Source organism: Electrona antarctica (assembly GCF_951216825.1).
Source record: "Electrona antarctica genome assembly, chromosome: 1".
Classification (NCBI taxonomy): Eukaryota; Metazoa; Chordata; class Actinopteri; order Myctophiformes; family Myctophidae; genus Electrona; species Electrona antarctica.
In genome coordinates, this window is record NC_136806.1 from 24,225,783 (window position 1) to 24,249,244 (window position 23,462).

Consider the following 23,462-nt stretch of genomic DNA (forward strand, 5'->3'; position numbering starts at 1 on the left):
GCCATAATAATATGTACAAAATGTTATTTTAGGGTGGACTTTTACATTTCCACACAGAAGATGGAGTAGCACCAGTACCTCGGTCCACTCGTTGTTCTGCGCATCGTAAGACTCAACGCTGTTCAGGTAGGACTGTCCATCATATCCACCCACAGCGTACAGCTTGTCCCCAAGCAGGCAAACACCCACCGCATCCCGAGGAACACTGAGGGATGCTACAGTCGTCCACGTGTCTGTCTTTGGGTCATACCTGTCATTGGAAGTAGGGACAAGAAGGGTTGATTTGAGAAAATGTAAGACGTCATATGTGAACTACCTGTCCTCGAAAATGTCTGAGGGTGGATGATGTCTCTGAGGAGATAAACAATATAGTAGAGTATAAACAACACAAAAAAACAAAACAAAAAAAAAAGAACATAAAACATAAAAACATGAAACGGCAGCAAATCAGTCAGAACAGAGTAGAAAGTTAGAGTAGTCTTGAGTTGAGCTTTAAAGATGTCTACAGAGGGTGCATGTCTGAGCTGTAGTGGGAGGTTATTCCAGGCCTTCGGCCCGTATTTTTTTAGGCACTTCGAGCAGGCCAGCAGTGGAGGACCAGAGGGGGCGGTTAGGGACATATCTAGGTAAGCAGTCACGGAGGTAAGAAGGTGCAAGACCATTGAGAGACCATTGAGACAAGATAATATCACAACCACCAGATGGTGCCAGATACTATCAAATAAAACCTTCCATCCTTCTATAGTGTCTGACATAGTACTTTCAGGAATGTCTCAAACTGCAGGAAAGGGGTTGGCATTCAGCTTGTATGCAACAGCAATTTAACTCCTTCAGTTTTCTTTTTTTAATACGGAAGGCATTATTCTCAGCCCCACCCTGTGTTGGATCCCTTCTCTTGAATTCCAATCTAAAACAACTAACATGAGTCTTTTTAACAGAAAGGGATGTTTACCTCTCAACACAGTCTGACAGTCTCGAGCAGTGGTTGGAGGCGGGAGCATCATGTCCGCCCACAGCATACAGGAAGCTGTTGTACGTTGCCACACCCACGCCGCCTCGTCTCTTCGCCATGGGAGCACACATGCTCCACTTGTTGGTGTGTGGATCAAAGCATTCCATGGACCTTAGGCATGAGCTGCCATCTCGACCACCCACTGCAAATAATCTGGAAACACACAAAAAAATAAAACTATTTATTTATTTTGTACATTTTGTATCCTACATACATGTGACCCAAGACCTCTGGCAGACATTAAACTAAGAATACAGTACATTTTACATCTACAGTACCATCTCAGAAGTTAAATATTTGGCAGATCCAGTGACTGAATAATTGGCAATGTGCCACAATCTCAGAGATAGTGGATAGTATAGGATAGCCCTTCTCTGGAGATCATCTTCTCCCAGGGCAAATACTTCCAAGTTTGAAATGTCTCCCATATGGCCTATGTAGCAGGAAAATTGGGGGCTGTGAAAACAGATTCCTTGTTGTCTATTCCTGACCTAGATGCAGAAATAACTCCAGGATCTATCTTAGCAGAAAGAATGAAGACATTGTAGCCAAGTGGCAGCCTCTTTCTTTCCAGTGCACAAAAAGATTGAAAGTAGGCTGAAGATGAGATGTTGACTGCTTAACTTACTTCTTTGTCACACTATTATAAATTACAAAAATATTAAAAAAATAACCCCCAGAGCAAGGGATCAACCGTGTATTCATTTGAGCAAAGGATACACGTAATTGACCCTGACTGTATGGGTTGATCTTTACATTCTGAATGAATACGGATTTGACTGTGTACTGGCACAACCATGTACAGTATATTCCATTATTGGTATGCTGTAGCCAAAGCGTCGGAACTAAGAGAAAGACTTTTGTAGGGTGCTATTTTTACCAAGGTTTATACAGTAGTCTTATTCTACGTTTAAACTAAAATATGTAATTCCTCTCAGCAAAATAATTAACCCTAGGTGAACCCGGGTGATTTTCATCCATACAATTATGTTTATGTGATTTTCATAACGCTGCTGATGTCTGGGGTGGGTGGGTCCTTACTCCTTACCGTCCTTGGGTAGCTTCATGATGCTCAGTGACATCATAGAGTTTGTTTCCCTGCCCACACCCCTGGTTTTGTCTACATGCAGGTGTTTTTTGTACCCTCTATCGCTAAACCCGGCTGAAATAAAAAGTATTTTTAGTTGTTGTTTTTTACTGGACCATTCTCACATGCCCCAGGAATGGGTGGACCAAAGTAGAAGTTCCCAACTCCATAATTATTTTCAAATAATACCCAGTTTTCACAGATTTTGCCCCCATGGGTGTATTTTTTATTTTATTTTTTAAATGTCATGTTGAAATATTAAAGAAGAGTAGCTAAAATTGCCATGTATTGCTGTAAATATTTTTTATGGAACATATTATATCGGGTAAAATATACCCGGTGGTTTAGTGATGGTGTGAGAAAATGTGGGTATTTATTAGCAGCATTCGCAACTCTCAAGCCAAGATAGTCCATAGTTTGTTGTGATGCAGATCAATGAGATCATGGAGGAACACTTACTTCCCGTTGAGTGCGGTGACTCCCACAGTGCTGCGCGGTGTGGACATGCTGGCCACGTAGTTCCACTGTCTGGCCTGGGGGTCCCAGCGCTCCACCGTGTTCAGATAGCTCCAGCCGTCATGTCCTCCCACAGCATACATGGGACCCTCCAACACAGCAATACCTGCATGCAGTAGTACAGTAGGTTACAGAATATGTAGGCATATGCAGTGGTGGAAAGTAAATAAGTACATTTACGTACATTAAGTACTTTTTTTTTTTATACCACGATTTTGCAACCCATTTTTTCACCCAGTGTCAATTATCTAATGTAATCCTGGGCGCTACACTTCCTCTGCCAACCTGGGGGGGCAGCGGACTGACCTCATGCTTCCTTCTATGCATGAGGAGTCCAAGCTGCTTCTTTTCTCCTTCTAGCTGTGAGGCGACAGCACTACCGACTCTGCCACCGTGCCCCCTGTACATTCTTAAAGTACAAGTTTGAGGTAATTTTACTTTACTTGAGTGTTTCCAATATCAAGTACTCTTAATTCTACGCCACTACATCTCAGAGGTAAATATTGTACTTTTACTCCACTGCATTTGAAAACATTAGTTACTAGTCAGATTTTGATTACTATTACAAAACAAATGGCTCAAATACATTTCAGCCATTTAAAAATAGCCGATCTACAAGCTCAATGTAGTGTCGCGATGCACCACATTGTGAGCTTGTAGATCGACAATTTTCAAAAGATTTGTATACATTTGAAAACTTGAAATGAGACATTCTGCATAATGACTACTTTTACTTTTGGTACTTTAAGTACATTTTGATGCCAATACTTTTGTACTTTTACTCAAGTAAATTTGGAATTCCTTGTTTTACTTGTAACGGAGTATTTCTACTTAAAGGAGCATTCAGTGATTTGGGTGATTTGGAAAAAAACCTGGTCCACCCGGTAACAAGATGTGCACATGCACACGCTCTACAGTGGGGGAAGTACAACAGACCAACAGCACGTCCACCAATGCCCGCCCCACTCGATCATGATTGGAGGATGGCCCCTCTCATCCTGATTGGATGAAGGCTTTGCCACCCAAAGCCCAAACCGAAACTAGGGTTTTTTGACCCCAGGGGCTCACTGGGGACATGGAGGAACTCCTTATATGGTCAGCACACTTTATAGTAGGGAGGATTATCCAAAAAATAAGAAAAAACAAGTGATATTTGAATTAAGTGAAATCACTGAATATACCTTTAAGTAAAACATTTGAGTACTTGTTCCACCACTGGGCATATGCAAGGTGCAGTACTTAGATATACACAGTGTTATTTTGTCTGGTTAAAAAAGGGAATACAACCACAGAAAAGAATAGACTACAGTAATACAGCTTACACTAGGCCTACAGTTAACTTTCTTCTTCGTTTCAACATTCCTGGAAGAGGCTGCATGTACACTGTAAGCTGTGTACACTTTACACTGCTATTTTTCAAAATGTTGGAATAACGGAGAGTGAGAGAAAGAGTGAGTCACTTTTACAGAGCTGACCAAATGTATTCAGGAAACTGGAAGAATACAAAATACATTGTTATTTCTCATACCCAAGCCACAGAGGAGAGTGGTTTTCAACAGCAGCTATGCAACACAATGGATATAGTTGTGTTCTCATTTTCTTTGGTCCAAGTCCAATTACCTTGAGGATACATTGGCGCGAAAAAGCATTTTGAGAAACCTACAGTTACAGACATAATATGCATAATAATATGGACAGTCGGACAGTGACAATCCGTACTACTCTTGTTCTTATTATTACTGTAGTATGGTTCTGAAGTGAACATTTTTATTTTTTATTTATCTCACTTCATGATGGACACAGCGGGTCACAGCAGGTAGACAATAAGCTGACATATATTCAGCCCCAACTGTGCACACCACAAGCAAAAGCAGTCAAGCGAAATTTGCTACAGGCAAGCTCAAAGGCAGCACAGGAAATCTACACAGAGTAATCTTCTGGGGAAGCAAATTCACTGATACCTCTGACCACCCCGGGTGAGTGGGTTGGAGGCTGAGTTTGTGACAAGATCTCCCTGCTCCGTTACCCAGGCCTGTTTCCACTGTGTGATCAAAATGCTCCTGATATGGAATTTATCGGCTAAGGGAAGGGTAAAGAAGAGCAAGGCTAGGCCCTGCCTGCCAAGCTTTGATAGGAGAATGGGAAAATATCAAAGGTCTATTGGAAAATAAATGTGTGTGTTTTCACAGCATGCCAGCTGTGACCCTCTGAATTTGAAAACTGCAATTTTAGACATTCCATAAACTCCCAGATAGTGGGGCTTTTCTGTCTTTATTGATAGTACAGTGGAGAGAGAGAGGAAACAAAGAGAAAGAGCAGGGGAGAAATGGCCAGCCCAAACCAGGAGACGAACCGGACCTGCTGCCAGGCATCAAAGTCTACACACAGTATGCACCCCAACCATGGCCAAATGGTATTTTTACTAGCGCAACTATTAAACTATTGTTATATGGCCTTCTGTGTACGTATTAGGGGTGTAACGATACATTTTAACAGCGATACGATACGTATCACGATACATGGTTGACCATACGATACATGGACGATATTGGTTCATTATGGCGATACGATAAGATACGATTCAATGATTTGAAATCGATACAGTAACTATTTAAAATACATTGACATTATTTTAAACTAAGTAATTAAACCCCTCTTTTTCTTTTTTCTTCTAAAATGGCTAAATACCACGCACTACAATGTAGTATTGATACAATCGATTATTTGCATAGCACAACGATTCAATACGATACATAGTCAATGTTGCTGTTTTCATTTCGATATACTTTGATTCTTGAAATTAAAATCTATTTTTCGATGCAGTTACTATATCGTTACACCCCTAGTACGTATGTATGAGTGCTCGTGCGTGTCACTTTGTCCACAATGACTCAGTACCCTATATTATCGCCAAATCACAACGCACAGCCATGAAACTTCAAAGATCTCTAAATCAGTTTTTGACATAATGGTGCCCTTTGATGGTCAAAGGTCAAGGTCAGCAATGCGCCACATGGCTCAACTATGCACAGTTTGCACACTTGTAGGTTGCCCTCCCTTGTTAAATACAGAGGGTAGAGATATGTATGAATTAAAACAAGAGTGGCTCATCCAATGCCCACTGAAATATTAATAGCCTGTAATTATTCCTTAAAACATGAACTAAATATGTAATTCAAATTAGTGTGATTCCAGTAACACATAATTATATGAATAATTTTATCAAAACAAATAAGCATACTGCATAATGCATTCACAAGTAGTTGACTAAATAATACAAATGTTGCGGGCATAATAGTTAATAAACAAGGCTATAAAACATAATAGCTCATGATGTATTATGTTGTGATGATACTAATAAAGCCTTTTTATTGTTGACTTATAACATGTTACAATTTTATATAATGAAAAACTGTTTAACCACTTGAACCCCAGCATTCCCATTCTGGGGAAACATTCGCCAAAAATAGCCGATCTACAAAATTCAAATTTAAAATAAAATATTTCTTCTTCCTATCATTAAAATTGGCTTAAGAGAGGATGGGCCGGCGGGCTGACCGGCCAGGCTCATGTCACTGCCAGGCTCATTGTTAGGTATGCTCATATGATGACAACGGATATGGTCTAAAAGTGTGAAAAGAATATTTTTCATTAAACTACGTCTTTAACGATTCATGGAGCCAGCTAGGTAGTTGTTTCAGAAAATAAAGCTTTCATGGCACGTCTGATAAATGAAGTGTGAAGTAGCCCGAAATGGAGACAAATCCTTGTTTTCCTAGCCCTCACCCAAGCCAAATGTCTCTCATGGTTTATCCACAGTAGGCAAAAAAAAAGAAAACCGAACTACAGCAATAGAAATCCCTTCACATTATGACCACATCATTGTTTAACTGTTTTATATCTCTATGATACTCATAACATATTATTGATGCATTCTTCGCATAGCGTTATCAAACAAACACCATTGATTTCATATCATTGTACCTGCAAGGTTTAGCTATACACTGAGTCCAGGGATATAATAAATCAAGCTAATTGGTCTGACAAGCATATGTGGAACACTCACCAACAGTGTTCATTTCATCGACTTTTTAAAACTATGATGAAAAATGTCTGTTGACTACCTTTTTTCACTGGCAAAAACTAAATCAAAACTAAATAAAACTATCGACTAAAATATCGACTAAAACTAGACTAAAACTAAAACATTTCAGATTACTAAAATATGACTTAAACTAAATGACATTTGATTCAAAAGACTATGACTAAAACTAGATAAAAATGTGCTAGATCAAAAAGAACACTGCTCACCAAGTCCATGTCTATGTGTTGACATAGGGGGCATGGTGTTCCACACTTTGCTGACTGGGTTGTAGCACTCCACCATATTGGATGTCTTCAGTCCATCCCTGCCCCCCACCACGTACAGCTTGTTGTCGATCACCGACACGCCGAACTGGAGCCGACGTCCATTCATGATGCCAACCTGGATCCACGTGTTGGTACGCAGGTCGTATTTCTCTATAGTAGTGGAGCCTTCAAGAAAAGGAACAGACAGCAGTTATTTACTTTCAAAGGGGTTTGATCGCACAGTCACCATTGCAACAGAAGTCAACCTGGCAATCTGGACTCTCCGAGGCAGATGTTTCAGCTGTCTTTGATCTGATAAAGGCCTTCTGATTATTCCTGCAACTAAACTTCCACTTTGTGGAACGCCCTTTGCGTTAAAACATGCAGAGTCCGTTGACGGTTTTAAGAACTTGTTAAAAACGTAGTTATTTAGTAAGCATCATCTTATGATGTGTTTTACTTGATATATTTGCACTTCAATGTTTTGCTTTTCTATTGTTGTTTTTGCCCTTGTTTTAATATGATAGTTTTACCTTGTTGACCACTGTACAGCACTTTGTAACATTGTTTTGAAAGGTGCTCTATAAATAAAATGTACTTACTTACTTACTTACTTACTTACTTACTTAGTGAAATTGTCACTCTATGTATTATGATGCAATACAAATATATATTCCTATTACAAAAACATATAATACACTGTTTTCCATACAGGTCCTGTTGTTATGAAATAGTAGTTGAAATGTTTTGGTTCTCTTAAATAATTAAATCCAATGGTTTGAAGTTGAGAATCATACAGTATACTGTAGCACCTACAGTATATTTGCAGATCTTGTTAACAGTATTTATGAAAATACAATAAAAAATTCAATAAAATGAATCATATTTTGATGCACACACGTTTATTCCCCATAGTCTCCATGATTGTAAAACATGTGAAAGGCTGCACCATACCTTTACTAGCATCCATTCCTCCTACAGCATAAAGTGCACCAACAGTAGATTTTCTGGGTTTGGTTCTTGGGCTCTGGAACATTGGACGACGCTCAGGCAATAGATGGTACTTCATGGCCTCCATAAGAAGCTTTTGGCACTCTAGGTCATCTGAGAACATCTTGTTGTTTTCCAGATCCGCAAGGAGCTAGGTTGAACGGAATTACATACAGTATTTGAGAAACATTGTAAGGAAGGAAGATCGTTTTTAGAGTAATCTAGCTTGTCTAGAAATGCACTGTATATTTAAGAGTATGCATGATATTTTGGTTTCAGCTCTACTGTTTTAATTAGCAGCAGGGAAATCCTAACCCTAATACTTAACTTAAATAGTGTCTTATCATCAAATGTATTGGATTAGAGAGGCAGAATGGAATGCAAATGAAATCACTGTAGAAAAATAGATCAACGTTCTCATTTTTATAATCACAATGTGGATAATGAATGTGGGTTATGTAAATTTCAGATTTGACCCTCATACCTTGATATGTGACTTCAAAGTATGGCTAGGGTTGTCACAATTATTACATAATCACCATTTTCTTGAATTATCGTCAATCGTTTCCATGTTGAAAAATATCCATACATTTTCACACAAATAGCATATCTACAAGCTCACAACATGTCATTTGTGACGCGTTGTAAGCTTGTAGATCAACTATTTCCGCTATTTTGTAATTTTTTTAAAAGAAAAAGTGATTCAATTTGTACATTGTTTTTTGTATATTTAAGTTCTTTGTCATATATCTTCCCTGTGCAATTTGTGATTACGAAGCCTAAAAGGTAAACAGAATTGTAACATTCCAATCTTCAATGCAAAAAAACACAATTAAATCGTTAATCGCAAATTATTTGTGACAATTAATCGTCAACTAAAATGTGTAATCGTGTTGGCTGCCCTTGTATGGCTGCCCTTGTTTGCACAGTTTGGCAGATAATGCACTTTGCATGACCTTATTTATGTAGATTCTTGAAAACATCCGATAGAGGAAACAACTATGCTCTTGTCCTTTAACCTAAATGTCAACCTCTAATTTCAACCATAACCACAGCTGCACTTAATCCTCGCATCCATCCACTTGCTGCACTATTAATGCATAATTTTCTGATAAATCACTCATTCTGAAAGTAAACCATTGGACCTGCTTTTGTTGTTGTTTCACATGCGTCCAAGCACAAATCACGTCTTGCTTTGTAGGCACAGGAATAAAGTGTCATCATAATGGCACAGTGTGGCCTCTCTCTACAGAGGACATCCCCCGGACCATTCTAGACATGCATCACACTCTTCAGCTTTAGAATAGCCTCAGAATAGCCATGCAGCAATTTCACTATCAGTAGTCATGCATCACTCTTTACTTTCAGTAAGCACCACTTTTACTTTGTGCAGGCATGCACCAGTCTTTCGCTTTGCACACACGCGTGTGCGCTTTGTAGTTTGTACACACACACACACACACACACACACACACACACACACACACACACACACACACACACACACACACACACACACACACCCACACACCCACACACACCCACGTGTGCGTGTCTTCTTATGTACATTTATCTGCGTGCGTGCGTGTGTGCGTGCGTGTACAAATCATAATATATAAAGTGTTGGGTGCGATGTATATGAGTGTATAATTTATATCATTAAAATGATTGTTCCATCAGTCACATGCTTGTTGTTAGTTATAGTGACAGTTACACAAAAGTGACAATTCATAACTTATGTCTTATAGGCATGATGGCAACAATACCCCAGGTAGGAGAAAAAACAATGTGTCCTTTAAATAGAAGGAGAAATTTAGACATTTTTGCTGACAGCTAACTTGAGCTAAGAAGGGCTAAATTGTAAATTGTCACTCATGGGTCTGTCTCAGAATTGTTGTTGTAGTTGCTCTATGCACTATGCATGTACATTGTACTGTACATTATGTGCTGTATATTTACTTATAGTACCTGATATTGATAATTGTGTCCTAAAATGGTCAAGTGTATGGATTAGGCAGTACAACCTTTTTCAGGTCTCTTATCTATGGTATAATATTTAATATGTAATAAAGGTCTACAATGATGGAACTTTTGGTTGTTTATTTTGGGACAAAAATGACAAAAGGAAGTGAGATAACTTTTTCAAAAAGTAGGCACCAAGCAAAAAGGTGAGTTTGCATATTATAATAATAATAATAATATTAGAATCCAAGTAGAGGTTATGTAAATATCTTCTAGATACCACATGTCCATGTGATCTTTTTATTTGAGATTTTATTTGAGATCCTACCAGTTATCTCAAACGTGGCTGAAAAGTGGATTGTTAAGTCTATTATTAAACATCTAGACAAAGGTCACACCCCACTACATCCTGTGCAGTTTGGGTTCCAGGCCTTCCACTCCACTGAGTCGGCAAACTGCCTATTCACTGGAAGTGTGAAGTGTGCTTTGGACAAAGCCCCCTGTGCAATGGCGGTATTTCTGGACTAAAAAGGCGTTTGATTCCATCAGTCACCACTGCAGGTCCTCCTGTCCAAATGATCACACTTCAACTTTTCCCCAGAGGCTATCCAGTGGTTAGCTCATATCTCTCCAATGGGGAACAGTGTGTAAGTGTTAATGGTGTCAAGTCTCCTTAACACACCTGCTCGGTTGGTGTCCCCCAGGGATCAATACTAGGACCAAATCTGTTCTCTCTGTTTATAAATGATTTACCAACTGATATGTGTAACAGTGTACATGTCCAGATGTATGCAGATGATGCTGTATACCCATGGCAAAAGCTATGCAGAGGTGTCAACAGTTTTAACTTCTGTTTTGACCAGTGTTCAAGACTGGCTCATAGACTCATGTCTGCTCTTGAACACAAACAAAGACCGTCTGCATGGCTTTTTCCAACAGTGTAATGTGTAATGTTAGAGTCATCAATTGTGTTTCTGGGTGGGGAGGTTTCTGGGTGGGGAGGAACTTGTGTTCTGACCCTCGGGGTCATATTAGACTCAACCTTAACCTTCAAAAAACATGTGAAGAAAGTTACAAACACAATCAAATTCAGCCTTCAAAACTTTAAACAAATTAGACCCTTCCTGACAGTTACTGCTGCCAGATCCTATCTTCACTGCATGATTCTATCACACATTGAGTACTGCTTCACAAACTGGTCTTGCACAGGTGTGACGATTCTCCAACCAGCTCACAGCTCACCACTGTCACTTGAGTTACCGTTTTTAGTGAGTTTTGCCAAGTTTAAAAAATTTCGGCATGCAAGCTTCTAGTAATTTACAATGTTTACTATGTGAACAAGAGAGTGAACTATTTGCAGTTTCACTTACCTGTGGAGGTAAAAGAGGCAGGCGGATGTAGGCTAAGAGAGTCCCAAGGTCCTGCTGCCGATGTTGGACATCATACCTCACCCACATCATCAGGGCCTGGAAGATGGTTTCTTCATCTGGCACGTTGATGTCATCGCTGGACAACAGCTTGATGATCTCAGCGGTGGGGAGCAGCAGGAACTCCTGGTTCTGAATGACCTCCAGAAAGTGTTCCTGCAACAACGATAGGAGACATGTATAGGCAGATAACATCAGTCATTAAGAGAGGGCGACACTCAGTGTGAGTGTGAGTGTGCGTGCATGCGTGTGTGCGTGCACAATGTGTGGGTATATAAGATAAGATAAGATATATGATAAGATCAGATAAACCTTTATTGATTGCCAGGGGTGAATTCAGGTGTCATTGAAGCAACAACGATAAGGAGGGGTACAGGCAAGAGCCAAGAGCACAAATACAAAACTAAGATAGATAAGAATAAAAAATAAAGTTATACAAAAATAAATACCCAGGCATATGTACAAATTGTACATCCTAGTACTCCATGTGAAATGCAACTAAACGTGCTCCTCGCGCCTGCTACTGTAGCTCATCACATAAGGGATGGGACTTGGGAGGGGCTCTCCATGATAATAGCATCCAGCTTCGTTCTCATCCGCCCCTCCGCAACCACCTCCAGACTATACAATTCAGTTTGATGGTACTACTGTTAACAAACTTGTCAAACAAGTATTCAATCAATCAAAAATCTAAATTCAACTGTACAGGGCTTGCTTTGCTCACCAGCTTGTTTAGTTGTTTGGCAGTGCACCCCTTGCGCTGAGCTTAACACCCCTAACAAACCACAGCAAAGACAAGGACACTGTCTAGACTGGTACTGTAGAACACCAAGGACATGAGCCTCATCCAGAAGAACCATAGAACTTGTATAAAAAGAATACAGGACGGAAGTCCTTTATGCACTAAGCCAGATTTGGCCACTAGTTCATTAGTGTTTCGAAAATCCCCTGCTGTCCTGGTGGTTGGAAAAACAGCTTGCTCTTTCCCTTCCTGTAGAAGGCCTCCGTTTTGTCAGTAGTCCACTATCTGTGTGTTTGTGTGTCAGAGGATAAATAAGTTACCCTTTCAAGATTCCTGTTATAGACATTTATTCTTACGAGAACACCAACCTATCTAAATGAAAAATTGTTTGTTGACCACAAACTTAGTCCAGACCGTTTCTCCACATTTATCATTGAAACTAAAAATCTACATAAAAAAATATATTTGTTATAGGGATATTGGAAATGCATACAATATAAAAATGTAGCTATACTGTACATTTATAATGAGTTATGCACGGTATATATGATACCAGCTCAGTGGCCTTGTGGTTAGAGTGTCCGCCCTGAGACTGGGAGGTTGGGGTTCAATCCCCGGCCGGGTCATACCAAAGACTCTAAAATTGGGACCCAGTGCCTCCCTGCTTGACACTCAGCATCAAGGGTTGGATTGGGGGTAAGTCCCTGCGACATACTAGCGTCATGTCCAGGGGGTGTACTTGTACATCAAGCTGCCTCACGCTACAGAAACAGGAGATAGGCTCCTGCCCTATGGGCCTCATGGCTCGGCAAGGCTACTTTTTACTTATGCACTGTATACAGATTGAAAATAGTTTGTTGTGACAAATCCACTCCTTCAACAATAAGATGTCTTTCACCATCATTTCCCTGTCAGCGCAGAATCCATATTTTAGGGGGAACATTGGCCAAAAATAGCAGATCTACAAGCTCACAACACAACGTGTGGACTGGAGATTGGCTACGTTTGCTGAAGTGATTCGGTGTAAATGGAAAAAAGCGGTCCATGTACAGACCCAACTCAGGTAAAATGTAGTCTAAAGGGTTTAAGTGGTTAAAAGTCATTGGACATTATTTCCACAGGATTTGAGATGCAAACTATATTAATTATTTCTGTAGAGCAGCAGCTCTATTCTCAAAGGTTTCATGCATAGGAGCTATCAAATGCTATTCATTCTTATAACATTTTCATGGGCATATTACCATCTAGTACAAAACAATGGTTTAGCAAGTTTTGGTATTTTTGAGGGGCCCTCCTATACACAGGTTTAATGTTTGTCTTTAGTTCAAAGTTTGTTTTATATTGTCTCTTTATTGTTAATGGCGTTTAATGTTTGTGTTGGCACCGTTTGTTTTATATCAGCATTACATCACCTAATCAACATGAGTTAGACTTTAATATATTAGCGCCCCTTAAATTAAATGATCATATAGTGATATAATTCTGTAATCAACCAGCTTCTCTAATGAGTAACATCATGCCATCAATACGGGTCCCCCAAATGCAAACATAGCATGAAAATATATATCAGAGAAATATCCTGAACAGTGGCAATGGCAAAATGTATCCAACAGAGGTACATACTGTAGTGTATATAGAGCTTTAATTTAGCTTTTCCCTAACATTTCGATGAGGGGAATAAACCAAGAAGAATCATCACATTAATAAAAAGGCCAGCTCAGAGTTTTGTAGGAAATGTTCTCCATGTAATAGCTTGCTAGAGATTGATCTTCCATTTACTGGCCATAAGCCCAGGCAATATTACGATACTGGGTGGCTGCCTCTTCAAGGACAGTGTCCCTGGACAGTTTCATTAGCGATGATGCAATATAAAAGACCTTGCGTTATACCTCTTTGTTACACCGAACATAAAAACAGAAGAAGAGAACAAATCCTTGACCGGGACAGTGACTTGCTTCCTCTTTGAACGAAGCGGCTGACCGTTATTTATTGCACAGCCCAAATAACTTGGACAAATCAACACACTGAAAGTTCACAATTAAGGAAAAACAAGGAAGTTATTGATCATCGATCGATCTGCAACAAATTACAGTGCCTCGAGGAGATCTATCATGAGAATGAGAATTAAGAGCTTTGCACAGACAGCCTTAATGAAATGAGGGACATCCATTGATTTATTGTAGAATTACGAAGGGAGACGTGCCATCCAACTGTTTGACATTTCTGTAGACTGATTATTTGTAATTACCATCCCCAAATTGCTGACAACAAAATTGAAAACATTAACTCAACCCACTTGTTTTAGAACTATTTAAAAGTATGTGCTCTCAGATGTGTGTAAACTAATTGAGTCAACTGCTTGGAAAACAAGATCATTGCAGTGGAAGACTACACAAATCGATCCAATTACCGGAAAGTGTAACTGGCTGTCTGGCTCATAATTGTACTTTGGGATGGGATTTTTTTTATATTTCAAAACATCAAGGCATTGAGAACCGTGAATATAATTTTAAGTAAGGCATCACCTAGCTAACCTGACTCTGCCAGATTGCGGCAGTATTGAGTTCACAAGTACCCTCCTCCTATCTTGATCTGTTTTTTTTCAAGCAGAAACGATGAACCGGAAGCAGCGGGACAAAAAGCTGATATCTCCATAATAATTTCGAGTTGTAGTCTTGTTAGGTTGTGTTTACATTTGCGCTGTGGCACAGCTTCAATACGTCATCAGTCTGGCGTTGATCCCGCCTCTAGCGGCCGCATACGGCCACATATCGCTCCGATCAGCATTTGATCGGAGTACGGCGTCTCTGCCTGAGAGAGACCAGATGGGAGCACGAGGAGGAACTCACTGTTCAGGTTATCACTTTGCTATGGAGGCAACAAATACTGGTCAATATGCTACTACTGTGTCTGCATAGTATACTGTATCCCTCTTTCGGACTTGATGGTTCTTCTATTTTTATATAATTGTGAGCAGAGAATAGAATTAGAGTGTAGAATTAATTTCACAATGCATAGGCTATATTCTTGACAGCGGACAGTCAAACCAAATAACAAAACATCTCATTTTTCGAAAAACAACACTTTCACAAAGGAAAAGGATGTCAGATGTGGATCTCAACTGCCATGCCTGACAGGGAAAAACAGTCCTATCAAAACACAACCTGCTCCATTCAGAACCCAGAGGATGTGGTTCCAGGAAGCGCTGTGCCCTCTGTGTTCATTACTGAAGCCATTGAACAGGAAGACGGCCCTCTTGTGCAGTTCTGTGATTAGATTAACCTCTTGGTCCGGGATGAGGCCCATGTAAACACCCTGAGCAGATGTCCTTTAGGAGATAACGCCTGTCTCATACTGTCACTTCTGCATGGCCAGAGAGATGTTATCTGCTAAATATGGGCATGGATCTCATTTCTGATGAAAATACATTTGCCACGCATGGCAATGTATAGGATTGGCTCCCTCACTCCCCCCCACCCACCCCCCCACCCCAAGTCCTGTGTTCCATCCATGTGCCATTACGTGCAGTATCTCATAGTGACAGACAGACACATAACCGAATTATATCAAGTGAAAGCATGAAACCTCTCAATTTCTATTCAAATGTGCACATAATGCATTCATGGAATTAGATATAAATAACCAACACAGCAACAGTTCATTCCTCCACAGGTCATTGAGGATTATTTAAATTACCAGACCTGAAAGCAGACGATAGTCACAAATAATACAAAGCGTGTTGTTATCTATATGCATCCAGGACTGAGATGCTTGGTTAACCTGCATAATGCTGTTTGTATTATAATTAGGTGGGAGTCAAACTGGAGCAGAAAAATCATATTTTAACTTTTATTTTTTTGGTTTGTTTTGCTTTCCCACCAAGTAGAACCAGGTTTCATGTGGCTCATGCAGGCAATCATGAAAAAGACTGTATCTGTACTACCACAAAAGGTTCATATTGATATTGTAATTAAAGGGTTTGCAATTATACTCACTGACTTGAATTATGAATAGTATTATGGAACACTGAACATAGTAGTTTGAGGTGCTGTCCTGTAGGCTAATCCTCATTTGAAATTAAACGCAGTTAAATTATTAAATATAGTGGTATAATAATAATAATAATAATAATAATAATAATAATAATAATAATAATAATAATAATAATAATAATAATAATATCATTAGCATAAGAATCCTTGTGGAAAATTACTTTTGGGATGTAGTCCCTTATTGCAAGTACTGGTAAATAATTCCCCCTACCCTACCCAGCCATGTTAATGGCTTGCCCCACCTACCATGGTGTAGTTGTGCGCCACATTGAGCAGGTCGACGCAGCCCTGGGCATCTGCAAAGGAGCGTATTCCCAGGCAGTTTGAAGGATGGAGCTGCTTCATGAGGAAGTTACAGCAAACCTGGATGACTTGGGAGAGCTGCAGGAGGCAGGCGGCTGCCAATAAACTCTCGATGTTCTCCTCCTTCAGCTCAAGGACACCTTCAAGGTCAGAACATGCAATGACATTTTTATGAGACGACCGTGCAGATGCTCAGCAAAACGGAAGTCATTAATTTGAGGTTTTACACTATCTTTTTTTTTTCCTTTTTTTTTTTTACAGTGAAGAGTCTTCAAATCAATACTTAATGAGGGCTTTATTGGCAGAGAATTCAGCTCAACCTCCTTGTTATCCTTAAGGAAAACCCAGCCACAACAATCCACACTGCACAGCGAGGATTACAAAACAATTACGACAACAATCGAGCAGATGCACACTTCCTTGCTGGGTGTGATGAAGGAACAACGCTTCCCTAAAAACCCTCATGTTTCTCTGCATAATCCGAATGTTATCCCTGGGCCAACGACATGTTGTATTATTGAGCTGCTTTAATCATGCTTGCATATGGGAAATCCCATAACTACTTACAAGAGCCAGTGAATGTGTTTATGAGCACTCACCAGTGTAGGCGAAATGAACCAGAGATCGGAGGGCATCAGGATCTACTCCCTCCATTTTAATCTCCTCCTGTTTGGCCTCCCTCACATCGTTGGTGAACATCGCCGCAAAGTAATCCGACACAGCACTCAGCACCAATCTGCCATCAATGACATAAACTACATTACATTTTGGGTGAATTCACTTTCATGGACAACATCATTTCATGTGCTATTAACTTTTTATTTTTTTAGCTCCATATTGAAGTGGCTTAGGAGGTGGTTCGGGCATCTGGTTAGGATTCCTCTCGAGCGTCTCCCTAGGGAGGTCCTCGACGTCGACGCACGTCCCACTGGGAGGAGACCTCGGGGCAGACCAAGGCACAGATTAGGGATTACATCGACTCACTGGCCTTGGAACGCCTCGGGATCCCCCAGGAGGAAGTTACTAATGTTGCTCTGGAGAGGAATGTCTGGAGCTCTCTGGTGTAGCTGTTGTCCCCGCGACCCGACTACGGATAAGCGGTTGAAGATGGATGGATGGATGGATATCGTATCATTGCGCTGAATAAACTAAATCACAACACACTTTGTTGAAAACAAAAGCTGTTGTGGTTCAGCCTAATCATTTAATGGATGATGTTTCTAACAGTGATTTAGAGAGTTTGGGTGGTTTCACGCAACACTGGTTCTGTATGAGAGCCTCAACTGCTAAAATGTCCTCCGTTCTGCATGATGCCATACGGTTCAAATTGTCAAAGGAAAATATAAAAGAAATTAAACCATAAACAACTATTTCATATTATAATAACTACAACAGTCAGATTTCTAATTGGGTTCATGCCTTTGTCTGGTTCACACAAGACATTGGTTAATGCATGAGGACAAGCATAATCAGATGCTATTACAAGGAAATGAGCTTGCCAAGAGTGTAGATTACACCAAAGTCTATTTGTTATTCTGACAGGCATTAGCAAGTAATTTTATTTCATGTGTTCAGCTGCAATTTGAGTAAAGTCTGTGGATCTCATATACAGTAGTTCATAATAAATCTGTAATAATCCTCTGTTACACCTTTATGTGACAATGGTAAAAAATAAAAAATATGGAGGTTCTAGTTATTGGTGTTGGTCCATCTGACAGTACAGGACAGATATGCATACGCTTTTACTTTGGTACATCATGTGAGAAAGTAGAGCCATGTTCAAGCTGACTTAGTTACTTTTAGTTACTTGTCCAGTCTAATCATTCGACTTTTTAGTTTCATTGGTCAGCAGCAACCACAATAACGTCCCATGTTCAGAAAGGCCTGTTTAATTCAGCCATTCAACCAAGAGGTGGATGCCCATATATTGACATCTGGATGTAATGAACCAGATTGTTCACTTGTATCTCAAACATAATGTAGAGAGGAGAAGGGGAAGAGGTGTAATTTGATCAAGACATGCCATGCAGGCAGAAACAGTGAACATGGATCTCATGCGGTAGGCATTAAACATATGTGTTTCCACATTTCTCCTGACAAACCCAAATACACAAGTGAAAGAAAAGACTTGCTTTGCATCTCAAAAATCCCCTGCTGGGGTTCCTGAAGATAGTGAATGATAAATGTTACAACGTCCTTTAGCATGCTCGCTGTTCTGGAAACCATGCCCGAAGGCCCATATTGACACCCTGACAAAGTTAGTTCAAATTAGCTCCATACCTATTAGCTAATGCAGATCCAGGTGTAATTAATCAAATCAAAGCAGATGGTCACACAGACAACCAACCTGTGAGCCGGTATTTTATGATCCCCCGCTATCAAGAGGACATCACATAGCTGCTTGTGCTGGAGGTATGTCTCCATCTTACGAAAAGTCTGTTCCGCATGATTCGTGGCCTGGAAAAACTCATCGGAGCCGTTGTTGTTGTTCATCCTGGCGAAGGTGTTAAGTGCCAACCTGTGGAAGAGAGGAGGACATTTGATGAGACTAAATTGACTCTATTTGCTGTGTCTCTATATAGTCTGTACAGTATGCATAAGCCTATCCCATCATTGGTTACTGATGTTGGCTACACAGCTGAATGTTTTTATGATTTCAAATGTGACACCTTTTTACGCTTCTTGTTAAAACAAAATGATTTAGTGAAAGAAACTTTCCTATAACCAGAAGGCCACAGTTTGATCCCCGCAGCTGCCAATACAGTCCATATAGTGAGGTGTCTATGAACAGATACTCCACTTCTGCCTGGATAAGAGTGTAAAGATTTTCCTTCTACTGAAGCAAGGCAGAATACAAACGTTCTTGCTGCAGTCAGCTTCCTACTACTGACAAGTAAAAAGGTAGGAACTGTGAATGCAGGTAGCCATGACTTAATTCCCATGTAAACGTTTCAACACCTAATTGCAGAAATTACAAAGTCACTGCAGGCAGAAAACAACACAGGGAAATGTGTATTATATCTACTGAATTAATATCATTTAATGTCATTTTTCTGTCCAAATTATGGGATGTTTGAAAATAATGCAGGCTGTACTGGAAATGATAAGAATGACATTCTCAGGAAAACAATATTACTTGTTTGGACACGTGGTGCTATGAGATCCTCTGTTCTGTTCATCAGCCTAAGCGGAACTTTAAGGACTAAACTCCATACATAAGTGGATAAATAAACACTCTATTCCAAAGGGACAAGTAGCACAATCTGAGCTGCATAAGCCGTCTAAACAGAATCTAAGAGTGTATGTGTCCATGTGTGTGTTTACGCATGTATTTGCGCGCGTGTGTGTGTGTGTGTGTGTGTGTGTGTGTGTGTGTGTGTGTGTGTGTGTTTGACAGGGGGACAAACTTTGCAAGCTTCTTCCTCACAACATGTCCCGAGTCCCACTCCCTACAGGCTGCTAGATCACAGGCTGTTTAACGTAATCCCTCCGACTCACAGCAAAATAGTACAAGCCAGGCACGTTTGGTGTCCTTCACGGCTCAAATCCACTCATTTGACATTTAGGGCTGTTTGTTATAGGCCATACATAAACAGATCTAAGCTGTCTCTCCTGGGGAATTAGCTGGCATCTAATGCCCATGCAGTGCTGTATAAAGATTCATCGTTCAAAAAATGCGTTGTTTCTTTTTTTCAGCCCTTCTTTTCTGAGAAGGGAGTGAGCATGCAGGAAAGCAGAAAACTGTCATTGCTTTTTAATGTTTTGCCTTCAAATTTCCGTTCATGACAGCTTTGAGTCAGCAGCAGCATCAGCAGAACTTCAATGACGTAAAAAATACAAGCGTATTGACTATTCTACCAAAGTGTTTAATGCAGAGTTTTAAACTAACACTCAGAATGTTATCATGTAGATGTAGAAGTACACAGTGAAATCCTGACTGTTGATTTAACTCTGAGAGGTATATAAAGAGACACTTACAGGACCAATTATAGGATTTAAATAATACCCAGGATTTTGATGTGTATCACCTGATATGGCTGACATATTGCAAACAGCTGAGGAATTCGGACCATCGACTAGAAAGTAAGGGAGGGCGCTTATTGACATCTTGATTAACACACAATCATAAACTTTTTAGTTTCAGTGTGTGCCTTCCTCTCCTTTGATTACCAAAAGCAACAGCATTTTCCCACAGGGAACAGTTTATATAGCATTCTGGTCACTGCCATACCCGCATAGTGTAGTCTTTATTGGGATGCTTTATGCTAAATACAAGAGTAATTTATAGGCCTGTCACGATAATTCCCTACTGACTCTGGAGTCTTGGAGAGGAACACCGAACGAGACTGAATAAGCAATGGAACCGTAAAACTGAGATGCATTGCCTTTGTATTGGCTGCGAGGCATGCGGTAAGGATTTTTCATGCCTACCAATCTCATGGACACTAATTGCTTTGGTATCACGTCCTGGGGAGCAGTAAATTTCTCTGAAGTGTTTATTTTCTTTTCAGCAGTGGGTTGGTTTGTCAGAGGTATAGCTCAACTGTTTATTGAGGCTCTAAAGCCCACAATGCAACTTACTCTATAGAGAAATGTGCTATAGGGACATAACGTGACATGATAGGTATGATCTCAAATGGCTAACCAGGCATGGGCTAATTGATGCTGCTGTATACAAAAGTGTTAAACTAAAACTTCACACCAGTCATTTATGATACATCATAAATGCATAAATATATTTAATATAACAGACAGGTGTACATTTTCCCAATTTGAGTGGTATACAGTTGTACACACTGTCCCTTCAGTGACTCTCTCGTCATCACACCTTACCTGAGACATCACACCACATAGTGACTCATTGAATCTGATATAAATAGACACTGCTCATAGTACCTCAAAAAATGATGACAGCCAGGTATTTTGAAATCACTGCTACAGTGTGAACTTGCTATTCCCTGTATCACAGGGAGCAGTCTTCTTCACTGCTTTCAATTGTGTCGATCTGGACTGTAGCTCAGTCGGTACGACTCGGTAGAGCTCTCACCTTTTGACCACAAGGTCATGTGTTTGTTCCAATGCACCGGCAACTCAGCGTAGGAGTAGCACGGCTTGCGTGCGGGCAAATATTCCCTCAAATTTTTCATCGGTCTGAGCAAACACTCAAATCTCCGGAGCATTACTTCAGCAAAGCTGAGCAACATCTGACGTGTACACAGATGTGTACACTGTGGACGTGGTCACCTTGACACAACTGACCTTTCTGAAGGTTTTCTGAAAAAAATCTAATATTGATTCAAAATGTTCAAAAATGATGTGTTGCTAACTTGCTATACTATACTGTAAGCTACATAGCAACAAGAACCACAAAGGGATTCCTGTCCAGAAGGGTTAAAACACCTAATGGGGTTCCCGTCCAGAATGTGTTAAGACCTGAGGACGATTCTAAAAATATCTTCTAAATCCTAACAGTGTTCTGAAAAACGTATGTTGCTATATCAGTGTTGCTCAAACGTTTTCACATCAAGGTGGACCCCCAACATTATATGTAGGCTATTTGGCCACTGAACCCTGTCTGAAAATATTTTGTTCCAGGGTTAAAATCTAAAATGACACATGAAGCTTTCCCAGCTTTAAATGGGTTAAGAATCTATAAGCTAAGAATCTAACTGTTGGCTTTAGTCTACTTTTAAATATAAATTGTACTAAAGGTCAGTTACAATAAAATGAAATTCGTTTTTATTATTATTCAGTATGTAAAATTATATAGGCCTATGTGAATACATGTAGAGGAATTCATGTCCCAATTCATGTTGAATAAAAGAAAGACAGTCTAACAGATAGATATGTGCCAGCTGTATGCATACGTGCATTTGGTTCCATTTTGCTTGCAGAGAAAATTAACACTGGGGATTGTTATAACTTATTGTAGGGTCCCATTAATAAAAATCATATCAAATGGATGGAGGTCAAGTCAGTGGCAGATCGGTCCTTGAAATTAAAAGGTTGAGAACCAGTGTGTTAATTTAAACTGTAGAATATAGCTCATTTTAAAAAACAATACAATCGTACCCTACAACTGCGCAAAAAGGGCTTGGTTTAGAATATATTTAGCCTATCCATCAAATAATATAGAATGTAGACTGTGACATACGTGGACAGTGGACTGCGTGAGGGATTGAGACGATTATCTTCATCGCGGGACGTAGGCCTACTATTGCATGATTTTGGAGATTATTTAAAGTCAAGTAAAATAAGTGAATTTCCACAGGCCAGCTTCATAAAGATTAAAGTGCAGATTTCTTAGCCTACCTGGCTGGAGGAGTTTCTCCGCTCTTCATGTGAATCATGCATTCGACGCAAAAGTCGAAGAGTATTTGTTGTTTTTGTAATGTAGCCTACAGCGTCCGTTGCTGGTGCACAGAACTTGGACTATGTTAACTAACTGCATTTTCAAATTGGCGCGGTCGCTGATGTCTGATTCTCGTCTTCCAGCGCCATGACCGACCACGCACAGACAGTATCATGTTGTTTAGTGTGTGTGTGTGTGTGTGTGTGTGTGCGTGTGTGTGTGTGTGCGCGCGCGTGAGTGAGTGCATGTGTGGCCTGGTCCTACACAAGAGTCAAACCTGTTGCCCAACCAAAAATGTTTTGTGAAAAACGTTCATTATTGCCCATCCACCCAGATTGTAGAAAGGACATGTTTTGTCTATTTTCTATTCTATTTCTATCTTTAATATGTATGTTAATAATTTAGATCTAGCTTGGATTAAAGTTGATGATCAGATTGTGGGCATATAATTATTTATAGGCTATATGAATTGCTGACAAGAAATCATATGCAAATCTGCATGCTGATCATTGTGTAGGCCTATAGCCAGGCTGTGTAAATAATTAGAATGAAGTTCAATTATTTTACCTGACCTGGCATCCCTATTTTGGGAATGCATGTCATTAGAAGTGAAGATCTACAACACATTGAGATGCAATGCAACACCATAAAATGACTGCAACTGAACTG

General features: G+C 39.9%; 1 protein-coding gene across 3 annotated transcripts in view; it reads right to left on the reverse strand.

Annotated features, from left to right (window-relative positions):
* The window catches only part of klhl4 (kelch-like family member 4), a 40,086-nt gene that overhangs the window by 2,028 nt on the left and 14,596 nt on the right, over positions 1 to 23,462 (reverse strand). For 2 of the 3 annotated variants that reach the window (XM_079500305.1, XM_079500303.1), the window contains exons 2-10: positions 18,789 to 18,959; positions 17,041 to 17,177; positions 16,385 to 16,581; positions 11,288 to 11,500; positions 7,920 to 8,106; positions 6,927 to 7,151; positions 2,559 to 2,721; positions 953 to 1,165; positions 79 to 250 (exon numbers count right to left, since the gene is read on the reverse strand). In XM_079500305.1, coding sequence (XP_079356431.1) covers positions 79 to 250; positions 953 to 1,165; positions 2,559 to 2,721; positions 6,927 to 7,151; positions 7,920 to 8,106; positions 11,288 to 11,500; positions 16,385 to 16,581; positions 17,041 to 17,177; positions 18,789 to 18,934 — 1,653 coding nt within the window. In that variant the 5' untranslated portion in view covers positions 18,935 to 18,959. Of the gene's footprint in view, positions 1 to 78; positions 251 to 952; positions 1,166 to 2,558; positions 2,722 to 6,926; positions 7,152 to 7,919; positions 8,107 to 11,287; positions 11,501 to 16,384; positions 16,582 to 17,040; positions 17,178 to 18,788; positions 18,960 to 22,753; positions 22,883 to 23,462 lie in introns of those variants that run through there. The other variant, XM_079500304.1, reaches the window with a different exon arrangement.